The sequence below is a fragment of the Gymnoscopelus microlampas genome (genome assembly GCF_963454915.1).
Source record: "Gymnoscopelus microlampas genome assembly, chromosome: 1".
NCBI lineage: Eukaryota > Metazoa > Chordata > Actinopteri > Myctophiformes > Myctophidae > Gymnoscopelus > Gymnoscopelus microlampas.
Genome location: NC_139962.1, coordinates 58,824,877 through 58,838,034, shown reverse-complemented (window position 1 = coordinate 58,838,034; position 13,158 = coordinate 58,824,877). Strand labels below are relative to the sequence as shown.

Here is a 13,158-nt window from a genome sequence, read left to right as displayed (position 1 = left end):
CACGCACGCACGCACGCACGCACGCACGCACGCACGCACACACGCACACACACACACACACACACACACACACACACACACACAATTCCATGCCATTGTTGCTGTTGGCTGTTGCTGGATGACAGACTATGGAACTCAGTCAAACTTTATTGTCTAACATTGTTTTAGACGACATTAGAAAATAAGCCTGAATAAGCAACTGCTCTTTAGAAACAAGCCCAAAAAACAGCAAACCGCACCTACCAATATTTACAAGCATCTTTCCACAAAAACAAGCCCAAATTTGCTTATAATAATGACTTGGCAACACTGCAGATAGGCTAATGACAATTAAACAAATCTTTGACTGCTTCTGTGGAACACAATGCTTTATGATTTTATACATCATAAAAGCTTTTATCTTATTTTTCTCCTGTGTTTTTTCTCGTGTTTATCTTCAGTCTCCAACAGACAGCACATAATAGGGAACTTCGTTGTTCATTGTGCATATAGCTTCACATTGAGTCAGCCCATATCCCAGTCAGATGGCAAAAAACACAACAACTTGAGAGTGGAAGTATTTAGTAGTTTGTTTTGTGTCACACTGTTCATTCTGCAGCAGCAGACAGCAGATAGGAAGGTTGTGTGGGATGGTCTCATACAGGTCAGCCACTTAAACCCAGAATCCCTATTCCGGGGGACGTTCCCCAAAAAATAGCAGATCTACAAGCTCACAACGGGTCGCAAACGCACCACATTGTGTGCTTGTAGATCGTACCAAGCACAGTCACAACTCAGGTCCGTTTTACTAAGTATAGAGGGTTTAACTGGTTAATGTGTGGAGCAAGGTTTAAAGTTCATTTTTATTGCCACGTGCATTTACAATACAGCTGTCACATTATTGCAGGTAGTGAAATCCTCCTCAATGATGTGACAAGAATAAAAATGAAAAGCTTAAAAAAAGGTATAGCATATGTTTGAAGGATGGAAGATGTTAATTAGGGAATTCAATGATAGCCTAAATATATCGGTTGCTCTCCCGCCTCCCTTTGGCCATTCAGGTAAGCAGAAAGCATTGCCCGAATTTTTTATTATTATTTTTTTACTGCCCCTGGTAAATGATTAGTGTCAATGGGTGTGTATTTGATTATACTCATATCTCCATGAAAGAATACCAATGATTGTAAAAATAAAAACTCCCGTCTATGAAATGTCCATATAGTATGAAGCAGTGGTTCCCTAACTATTTAGCTCAATACCAAAACTAGTGATAATAGCAAAACTAAACAATAAAAGCCTGGAGATCGAGGCTACTTAACCCAGAATCCCTATTCCGGGGGACGTTCCCCAAAAAATAGCAGATCTACAAGCTCACAACGCGTCGCTTCGCACAGCATTGTGAGCTTGTAAATCTGTTATTTCACTACTTGTTCAGTTTTTTTATTTTTTTTTATTAATAGAAAATATTAGATTTTCTGGTTTTATTTATGAAATAATAAATCAAAAAATAATATTTAATATCATATTGTTTATGTCCCTCAAACGTTTTTCAAAAGGTTTGAGCCTAAATCAAGCCTCAGATATACTCATTCCAACTAATAGTCAGGTTCACTATGTAAAACAATATACTTTCGTTCAAAATTTGTGGAGATTAGCAAAACTATACATTTTTTTTATCTTCAGAACATGGGGAATCCAAAAATCTATGTTTGCATTTGCACAGACACCTGCATGTCCGCCATATTGGACGTTCAAAATGGCCGCCATAAAATATATAATTTGTGCTACCTTGGCTTCTAGACGACATAGACAGTTAATTAAATATGCTAATCCTATGTTTTCTGGGCCAAGGAATCCAATAGAGACCTAAAGGATAGTGCACAGGGACTTGCAGCAGCGCCCCCTAGGGGATGGCCATGGAAATGCAGGTTGACTATGTTAGAAAATATACTTTTGTTACGAATTTTTGATTAGCAAAACTATAACACTTTTGGAATCTTCCGAGCATGGGGAATCCAAAAATCCTTGTTTGCATTTGCACATATACCTGCATGGCCGCCATATTGCATGTTCAATATGGACCACATAAAATATATAGTCTAATTTGTGCTACGTTGGATTCTAGACAACCAACCTTAATTAAATATATTTTCCAGGTCAAGGAGTCCAATACAGACCTCAATGTAGTTCTCAGGATTATAGAAAAGCAAGAAAACAAATGTAAATGTAAAACATAGTGTTTATAGTTGTGTAGTATCAACACATCATTGACTTTACAGGTTTACAGGTGTAAAGAAATGGGTGGAAAAACCCTTTGTTTCTGTTGTTTTCAAAGAGAAGAAAAGAAAAGAAGAGGGGGGGGGGGGTCAGGGAGAGCAAGGAGATCTAACAGTAATAGAACACATGTCAAGGATATACAAGTGGCGTAAACCAACAGATACAGTATGTACATGAGGTTAGACATAAGGCGAAAGGGCCTACTCTGTGTGGAGTTTGCATGTTCTCCCGTGTCTCCTAGGGTAGTTAATACCCTCACAAAAACATGTAGTAATCCTGGTCACTATACTTCCTCCCCCTGGTCAGCCGGGGCGCCTGATGGAGGGGAAGGGAACTGGTTGGAATAACGTGTTCCTTCCACACGCTACGTCCAACCAGGGAAACTCCCCCCTGTCAGGTGACAAGAAGGTCAGTTGGCTCTCATGCATTGAAGGAGGCATGAGCTCGGCCTTGGCCTCCCTAGGCTGGTGGGGGGAGTGTAGTGCCCAGGATCACTTAGCTAATTGGCACCGGGTGAAAAAGGGGTTACAGAATCGAGCGATAAAAATTAGGGGGAAAAAAGCCACAAGGTGCAAGGTGGTGACACTTTGGTAGGTCTACATTAGCAGCAGGTATGATATTAGACATTAAGGTGCAAAAACAGTATGAACGATTGAACTATATACATACAATATCTACTAGATCTATCATTCAGGAATATTCTTTTACAGCTCGTCATCACTGTCTGGGGTGTCATTTTCAGCATTACAGACAGTCTGTGTCGTTTTCGCAGTCACTTCCACACAAACAAAGTTCTGTGCAAACAAAGTTGTGTCCCCTGCATGACCTTCTCTGGGTTGTCCAATGGGTTTTGCACTGACATCTGACCACTAACAGAAACTAACAGAGGAAGGCGACCTAACACAGGAGGTGAATGATGCATTGGCCAACTTTGTATGATGTACTGCCCAAGGGGCATCCATATAACAAACATTCCTGACCTAAGGTGGTATCTGTTTTGCAAACATCTGGCATAAAGCAGCAAGTTGCCTCCTACCGTTGGTGCCCTTGAGGAGAACATTGAACGTGTGCATGATCAAAGTAGGGTGTGGTGCCAAGCCACTGTGACGTGGCAGAGTCTTTTTGACCCACTCAAACATGGAGCCATGGTGAGATACTACCTACTACCACAAAGGTTCCTCCTGCACCACAGGCCATTGTAGAGTTGGTCAGATGTCAGTGCAAAACCCATTGTACAACCCAGAGATGTTCATGCAGGAGACACAACTTGCACAGAACTTTGTTTGGAAGTGACTGCGAAAACGACGCAGACTGTAATGCTGAAAATTACCCTCCTAACAGTGATGAAGGGCCGTAAAAGAATGATAGATGATATTATTGTATATAGTTCAATCTTATAACTTGTCAATACTGTTTTTGCAAGTTAATGTGTAATCTCATGTACATACCTGCTGCTAGTGTAGACCTACCAAAGTGTCACCACCTTGCACCTTATGTCTAATCTCATGTACATACTGTATCTGTTGGTTTATGCCATTTGTATATCCTTGACATGTTTTCTATTACTGATAGATTGTTCTCCTTGCTCTCCCCGCCCTCTTCTTTTCTTTTCTTCTCTTTGAAAACAACAGAAACAATGGAGTTTTTCACCCATTTCTTTACATCTGTAAACCTGTGGTGTAATAAAGTCAATGATGTGTTGATATTACACAAATATAAAGACTATATTTTCCATTTACATTTGTTTTCTTGCTTTTATATAATAACTACATTGAGGTCTTTATTGGACTCCTTGACCTGGAAACATATTAACAAAGGTTGGTTGTCTAGAATCCAAGATAGCACAAATTAGGCTATATATTTTAGGTCGTCCATACTGAACAATATGGTGGGCCATGCAGGTATCTGTGCAAATGCAAACAAGGATTTTTGGATTCCTCATGCTCTGAAGATTCCAAAAGTGTATATTTTTCTAATCCAAACTTTTTAACGAAAATATATTTTTTAACATAGTAAACCTGAATTTCACTGGCCATCCCCTATGTGGCGCTACTGCAAGTCCCTGTGCACAATCCTTTAGGTCTCTATTGGATTCCTTGACCCAGAAAACATTGGATTAGTATATTTAATTAACTTTCTATGTTGTTTAGAAGCCAAGATATCACAAATTATGTATTTTATGGTGGCCATTTTGAACGTCCAATATGGCGGACATGCAGGTGTCTGTGCAAATGCAAACATAGATTTTTGGATTCCCCATGTTCTGAAGATAAAAATAAAGTATTGTTTTGCTAATCTCCACAAATTTTGAACAAGAACACATAGTGAACCTGACTATAACTTCTCTCTAAGCACTTTCACCTGCAATACCACATTGTCCTGTTTATATATATATATATATATATTTTATATATATATATATATTTTTATATATGTATTATATATATATATAAAATATATATTATATTTCTTTTTTGGGGGGGGGGGTTGGAACTGAAAAACGGGAGGGATTGTACCCTGACGTGTTCAAACTGGGGTATTTTTGGGGATAGAAGAGAGGTAGGGGAGACCAAACTCCACTACAATTATTTCAAAACTTGAGTAACTACTCACTTAGATTTTGATTATTAGTACAAAACATACTTAACCACTTCTGGACTATATATATTTTGGCCATTTGAAAATTAGCAGATCTACAAGCTCACAATGCGTCGCGTATATTTTTTAAAACTTGTGAAATGGGACATTCTGCATAATGAGCACTTTTACTTTTGGTGCTTTAAGTACATTTTTTTATGCCAATACTTTTGTACTTTTACTCAAGCATTTTTTTAATTCTGGACTTTTACTTGTAATGGAGTATTTCTACATTTCAGTATTGATACTTCTACTTAAGTATACAATTTGAGTACTTTTTCCACCACTGAGCCTAAGAATCCAGGTTGCATCCAACATACAGCATGAATAGTCTGCCTGCAGCACTCTCTGCCTCTCTCTAGTCTAGACACATGCACACAGATACTGCTTTAGGGTGGAAATCCAAGTATGGGAGCTCAATAGGGGGTGGGGAGCAGGACAATACAACGTGGTAGTCTTGCGGGTCTATGTACATAATCCTGATCTCAGAAACCAGTAGGGATGCTGTGTCTCCATCCCAGGATATCATTAAGAGGTTGGATTACACACAGACACACACACGCACGCACGCACGCACGCACGCACGCACGCACGCACGCACGCACGCACGCACGCACGCACGCACGCACGCACGCACACACACACACACACACACACACACACACACACACACACACACACACACACACACACACACACACACACACACACACACGATTAAACACTTGAACCCTAGCTTCCCTACGATATTCTATTCTGGAAATGACAGACATGATGATAGGAGAACATTCTGCAAACATAGGCAAAAATTCTGCCAAAATAGCAGATCTACAGGTTCACCGAAACGTGTTGTGAGCTTGTAGATCGGCTATTTTCTGCGGAGAGATTTGGTGTCGAAAGAAGAAATGAGGGATAGACTAGGCTAGACCCCTCGCAGAGCAGACCTCGGTCAATGAAGTTAGTGGTTAGCTAATACAATAGAATCAAGAATCAAAAATCAAGGTTTTATTTGTCACAACTTATACAGGTACAAGCAGCAAAATGTTGTTGGGACTTGTTCCGCAATCAATTGTGCAACATCAAATAATAATATGATAATAAAAAATATATACAGTGAGAAGCAAATCTTGTTTGTTTATCTTAGACAGGTTGGTACATTAGCTTATGAATATGCAGCAGTTCCAGAATATTCTTCTGCTGAAGCTATAATTCTTCTGTCGGAGACCCTATAAGAACATGTGCATGCTACAACTTGTTGAACATCACAATTCTGTGAAACAAAGGTTTGACACGCTTTGATGTACGGGACTGTCACAAAGCAGTGATACGAACGTTTTGGTACTTATTGGGAGCTCAACCAGTCACTGCACTGACCAACAGCAGTCTCTGCCCTGAAATATTCTTAAAAAGAGCCATACAGTTAGAGAACAGTTGGATTTATACCTCGTACGTGGCCCATTAGTGCTGTGTGCTTGTGTAGTCTGTAAGTCTGTTGCTCTCTGTACATCTCAAACGATGATTTGAGATCATTCATGGAGTATTGCAATGCTATCATTTGATAAGGAACCAGCCTTGCATTGAACTGGTGGCCAGAACAGAATAGCTTTGGCACTAAGTAAAACAATAAATAAGTTGGATACATAGACACTCCATTATACACCATTTTACACAGACCGTGCCACTATAAAATGGTGAAACTTATCTTTTGAACATGTATGCTCCACTAAATCTGTGAGGGTGAACTTTTAATATGATGCAGTACAGGCGGCATTAGGATCAATAGACACCAAGTAATATATCACTATTGTAATTTCTCCTGGGTTGGGCCCTTTTGTTTTATTGATTAACTGGACAACTTTCCTAGTGCTGTGCCAAACTGTGTGAGCCACAGATAGACAAACAATGAAGATGGCTCACTATTGTCTAATGCTCCAATGTTTATTTAGACAAGGACACGGAGTCCCCTGCAGACGTTTCAGTATGTTTCAGGTGGTCTGTTGTATTATTTTCCAATGACCTTTTCCCCCAAAATCACCTCTGAATTCTTGTCATCTGACATCTGTTCCTCCACAACCTTTAAAGCCTGACTTGTACTTCGTCGCACACCGTGTTATAAAATAGCCAATCTACAAGCTCACAACGCGTCACACTTTGTGAGCTTGTAGACCGGCTATTTTCAGTGTGTGACACTGGCGCTCAACTCAGCATAAATCACCCGTAAGAGCGGAGACAGTCTTGTTCTGTTTTAATCACCGTGTTTTTTCAACATCTTCTCAGGTGGGAGGGGCGGGGGGTTTCTGCAGCTCTTCGTCCGGGCCACAGCGCTGGTGAACGCGCATGTGCTCCGTGACCCGGTACTGCCGCGAGAAGGTCATAGGGCAGCGGGGACACGGGTAGGGCCTCACGCCGAGATGGCTCCTCATGTGTCTGTTCAGGGAACCTCGTTGGCTGAAGGATCGATCGCACAGAGTGCAGTGGTAAGGGTGCTGAAGCAGGGTTTGCCCGCTAGGCGATACGCCGGCGGGCGTGCTACGTGGCGCCGAGACGAGCAAGGTGGATGGCGCGGGGGCTGACGCGTAGACCGGAAGATCGGGAGGCATGCAGGCAGACAGACCTCTCTCCTCACCGTTGGTGACAGCTGAGGAGTCTGTACTGCTCTCATCACTGGGAGAACTGACCCCAACCCGGTGAATAGGTTCGGCACTTCCATCACTATAGCCATCCATCTCCCGCACCTGTTCTCTCTCGACCCCACCGGCACCATCGCCGGTCTGAAGCTCACCCCTGCCCTCTCCGCCCCCAGCCCCGCGGGACACCAGGAATTGAGCAGGCGCAGTGCTGATGTCCAATAGAAGAAGCTGGTTTTCAGCCCCTCTGCCACAGCGCTGTGTCAAAGGACTGCGATTCAGGCTGGAACGTGTTCCCACCCCTCCCCACTCGCCGGACAGGTTTGGATGATCCGGTGGGGGATGGGAATGCCGGCTGTGATGTGTGTGGGAGAGTGTGTGTGTCTGCTGGGTGTATGCCTGGGACAGGCAGTGGTACTGGAGATGTCCACTGTATGAGTAAGCCGGGTCATAGGTCATAGGAAGTGCCTCTCTCTCCGGTTGGTCACCATCTCTTCCATGTGTCATAGTTCTATTCTGACAGGTGACGTGGTCCATTCGATCGGTTCTGCGCGAGTGTCCATCTCTCTTGCTGTCCTCCTCTGCCTCCCCCCTTACCCCAAAACAATGATCGGCATATTGATATGATTCACTTCCTGCGTTTGAGCCCACAGCAATAAGTGACCGGCAGCCACCGGCGGGCTCTACCTCTGCGGCCATCAGGGAAACATCAAAATATCCCACCGGGGGGTGTTTTTCATCATCTGAATCTTTGTAATCCTCTGCATTGGGGAAATCTTTGTAATCCTCGTTCTGTGTTAATTCATCATCACTAGGATGTTTTGTATTGTTATCACACTGCATTGATCCACAGTGAACAAGGGGGTCTTTGACATCTGTCCTCTGGGATAATCCATACTCCGTACTATCGTTTTCCTGGTGCTGTATTCCAAAATGGGCTTTGCCTCTATAATCCAGCATCATCACTGCCGTAGGTTTATAATGGAAATTCTGTATTCCACAACCATCTAAACTTTGTTCATTGTAATTCCAATTCTGTATTCCAAAGGGATCTTTGTCCTCGTCTCCGCCATGCTGATTCTGTGCCAAAGGCCGGCTAACGTCTTTAAAACCAGCACCAACGGCGCCATAATTTGCACTGGTATTACTGTGCGTTCCTTCCTTTGGACTCGCCGGTTGTGGTGGAACAGGGGGGCTGCTGGCCCCGGAAGAGCTCTGCGATCCTGGGTAGAGGTGTGGCAGGGTGGCCGTCTCCGCTGGCTGCAGCACGGTGGCTTTGCCACTGTGACAAATGACAGGCACGGCACTGCAGCTCAGAGGAGAGGAGGAGGAGGGAGACCTCTCACCTCCTCTGTGATGATGGACGGAAGGACCGTTTGAGAAGGAAGAGACCTGAAAGGCCTCTCTTACTCGACTGCATTGACGCCTGCTGAGTCCACGCTCCCCTGCGCTCCTCAGCACCTCCTCGGGTTCATCAGCGCCGGGTGAATGCAGTTCGCCGCTGTTCTCCTTCTGTCCTTGCACCTCCTCCAGGTTGCCGGTACCGTCTGCATTTGCGAGTATGTCACTACCACTACTACAGTCATTTCCATTGCATGCTAAGCAGGAGGATATCTTAGTTGAATGGGTCTCATCACAGGTTTTAGCAGAAAATGGATGGTCCTGTTTCTCCATAGAGTTTTCGCACAAACTAGTATAGATTTCTACGGCTGTATGTTTACTGTACACATCTTCTGCAAATGGTTGATCGTTCATAATCCTACTGCAACGCTTTGCAGTTGTACTAGTAGTGGTCAAGTTGTTATCTCCATCATCTGCATTGGTCCTTTGTCCAGCTTTCAGGTCTTGCTTCAGCTGCTCCATCTGCAGGTAGCTGGCAGCGGTCAGCAGGCTGCAGTACTGCTGTTGTGCAGTAGGCGGCGGCAGATCCCCGGTGTAAATGTAGTCGAGGACCAGACTCAGCACAGAGTCCGAGAGACAGGGAGCCTGCAGTTCCAAAAGGGTGCCGTTGGAGGCCAGCAGAGAGGCCAAGACTGGACTGGAAGCTGCCAGGACACACCTGTGGAAGTTAAGATTGTTTGGATATGATCAAAATGGACTTGTTGCATACAGTATGAATTCAGTGGTGTAAAGTAACCAAGTACATTTACTCAAGTACTGTACTTTACTGGAGTATTTCCAATTGTCTATACTGTTACTTCTACTCCACTACATCTCAGAGGCAAATATTGTACTTATACTCCACTACAATTATTTGAACACTTTAGTTCCAAAGTACTTTGCAGATATGAATTATTACATTATAAAATTAACCAAAAATTAAGCCCTATTTTATACCTAGGCTATTTGAAAATCTGCTATAACAAACATATTAGTACTTTTGGTATTTTAAGTACATTTTAATACCAATACCAATACTCAAGTCAATTTTTAATTCCGTACTTTTACTTCTTCTACATTGCAATATTGATACTTTTACCTAAGTAAAACATGTGAGTACTTTTCCCACCACTGTATGAATGTATAGACAAAATATATTCTATTAAGTATTCTATGAGCGCACCGCACATACATTACATGCATACAGTAGGCATGGTTATGTGTGTCCCTCTCTGTGCACTTGTGTTGTAAAATTAAAACCCGGGTAAAGTTGCCCACCTGTGTGCAAGGAAGAGGTGTGCAGAGCCCTGTCTGATGACACAGTCACAGAACTGAGCCAGATCTCTCTGGAGGTTCAGACTGGCCAACAAGGAGTCCGCATGGCCCCGAACGTCCTGAATAGAAGGTGTCACCTGAACAATAGAAAACAGAGGCATCAGAACATTGTTATTGAAGTATCTTTTTTATGCTTCACAATATTTCTCAGTATTGCTTTTGTAATAGAGTGTCTTTAGGTGAAAGAACAGCTACTGATTAGGAACATTATTTGCACCTGTGCGGATTACCATTATCCCCTGCACCTGCTAAAGGCCTTTGAAGTGTGCTGTCTGTGTCAGTTCAACCTGTGAAGTCTACCAGTAAAGACCTATGTTTGAAAGCTCACCCAAGTGTGGTTATTTAAGGTCACCAGTATATTACAGCTTTGGTTCACATTCCGGAATATTATACACGTAACACTAAGAAGGTGCCTGGTACAGCCACTGGCTGCCACTTTACACCACAGATAAGCTAAAAAGAATCTATGAACCACTTGAGTGGGGTCCCTATTCTGGGCATGTTGTAATAGGTGAAAATGCCAGTTCACAACGTTTTGAGCTTGTAGATTGGCTCTTTTCGGCAACAAGTTTTTGTGTAGAGGGAAAAAAGGAAGGGACCAAGTATTAGACCCTGGGGGACCCTGGTCAACAAAGGGTCTAAGTGGTTAATAAGTAAGTACTTTGGCAGGCAAGCAGGTGAGTAAGCATGCCAGGCCCAGTGGCGGAAAAAGTACTAAAATTCTTTACTTAAGTAAAAGTATCAATACTGCAATGTAGAAATACCCTGTTACAAGTAAAAGTCCGGAATTCAAAATGTACTTGAGTAAAAGTACAAAAGTATTGGTATCAAAATGTACTTAAGGTACCAAAAAGCACTCATGCAGAATGTCCCATTTCACAAGTTTTCAAATGTATAAAATGCATAAAAATCTTTTGAAAATAGCAGATCTACAAGCTCACAACAATGCGTCGCATCTGCTATTTTTTGAGCTTGTAGATTACGGCTATTTTTCAAATGGCTGAAATGTATATAGGGCTGAAGTGGTTAATGTACAGTATGTTTTGTAATAATAATACATATCTACAAAGTAACTAGTAACTAAAGTTTTCAAATAATGGAGTAAAAGTACAATATTTGCCTCTGAGATGTAGTGGAGACTGTGGAGTAGAAGTAAAAGTATTGAACATTTTAAATACTCCAGTAAAGTAAACATTCCTAAAAAGTGTGCTTAATTACTTTCCACCACTGGCAAGGCCTAACTTGTCTGAACGACCCCTGACCTCCCCCTCAGTCAGGAATGCAGACTCACCTAGTCAGACTCTACCTCATGTCCTAGCACTCCTTATGTATTTGTATCAGTGCTTGCCTTGTTGCCTATTTAGATAGATGCTAGTCTCATAGTCACTCAGACCCATCATCTTATGTCATCAATTCCAGCGAGGGGAGGGTCTGAATTGTAACTCAGCATGTGTGGGTTTTGTCAGGGGAAAATCTCAGGCAAGCCTCTGGTTGTCTAGGCTGTAATGGATGTCTAAGGATTCAGTATGTTTTGTTTTATACACATTTGGTGTAAATGAAATTCTATGTTAAAGTAAATTGCACTGTGATCTGACAGTAATCATTGGTTTTAGAGTGTTTGTAGGCTACAGTAACAGGGGTCTCGCCGTCTCTCCAGCTCCTTGGTAAACAGAAAATGCAATTTCAGTTTGGGACACCAATCCCCCCCCCCCCCCTGATATCAGTTATCAGCTTAAAATGTTATTGTGTTCCAGTTCCAAATTTGTCTGCAGTTCTTTCATTTTTTTTACTTACAATGTCACTTTTTTATGCTGTATCAGATTGGATAAAATTGGCATCCTGAATCAGAATCCCGACTTGAAAAGGCATTTTCTGTCTAATAAAGAGCTCTAGAGACGGGGAGACCCCTCTTACTGAACAAACACTCCATACCAATGATTACTATCAGAACATAGAGCCTTAAATTATCCACACAAAAGCCAGATTTGAGATAATCATTAACAAACATGATTAGAAAATTAGATATTAGATAATCTAATCACCTGGTTACTCCCAAATTAGATAGATGCTAGTTGATATTATGTTGTATACTTGTTCACATGCTCTGTCCACAGATGCTAAGTATGTTATTTAGTGGTATCATAGTTTCTCGATTTACTTGACAACTTACTGTTTTTGGTTGACTAGGTTTCATGTTGCTTACTCTGATCGTGCACCTTTTTGCAATATATAACATGGAATATGTTCATTTATAACATGTTTATACATTGATATGTCTTAATATGCAACCGGGGCAAAGTGTTAAGGCAGTGCAATTTTGCCAACAATCCTAATCAAATGCATTTTCATTTTTAATTTGTTTCTTACAACCTTCGTTAACAACACTGATTTTGTCAAGATTTATCAATGCAGGCACTGTTGCACATGGTCAATATTGTCAGTGTATCATCAATGTAAGACCATTCCCAAGTTCATGCACTATATGGGTGAATTTAGTGTTATTGGCCCTGGTCGGCAAAATGTCTGCAAATGTCATGTACAATGAGAAAACGTTGAGTCTCCATAAACATATTAAGCAGAAGATAATAATTCTCTTACCTCCATGTCGCTTTAGGCCGACTAAATGTTCCCACAGTCCTTTAAAAAGTAAGAGTTCCCTCTCTGGTCCGCACCATAGACTGTATAGGTCCGCACCAAGTCCCACAGCGTCCTGCACAAAGTCTGAGGCCGTCTCAGTGCAGCCTGCCGTATATACTGTAGTGTAATTCCAGTCTGGTGTCTACGCACATGGAAAACTATCACACGCTTTTTTCATATTGGGAGCACCGCATGACAAAGTCTGACAGCTGCATATTAGGGAGTACCGGAGGCCAGCGTCAGAGTCTCCATAGCCTATTACGGACAGAGGCTTAGACCATGCCAC

General features: G+C 42.1%; 1 protein-coding gene across 1 annotated transcript; it reads right to left on the bottom strand.

Annotated features, from left to right (window-relative positions):
- Positions 1-7,091: 7,091 nt before the first annotated feature.
- Positions 7,092-12,909, bottom strand: LOC311044293 (uncharacterized protein). The gene is made up of 3 exons (XM_084055771.1): positions 12,834-12,909; positions 10,179-10,312; positions 7,092-9,579 (listed from the first exon to the last, which is right to left on the bottom strand). Exons 1-3 carry the CDS (start codon positions 12,837-12,839, stop codon positions 7,167-7,169), a joined length of 2,553 nt encoding a protein of 850 aa, XP_083911897.1. The 5' UTR covers positions 12,840-12,909; the 3' UTR covers positions 7,092-7,166.
- Between the last annotated feature and the right edge of the window lie 249 nt (positions 12,910-13,158).

What these genes read in the sequence shown, in the direction of transcription:
- LOC311044293 (XM_084055771.1), bottom strand. An exon ending in CACCTCTTCCTTGCACACAG is followed by an intron (nt 9,580 to 10,178) that starts GTGGGCAACTTT and finishes TAACTTCCACAG; the next exon opens with GTGTGTCCTGGCAGCTTCCA.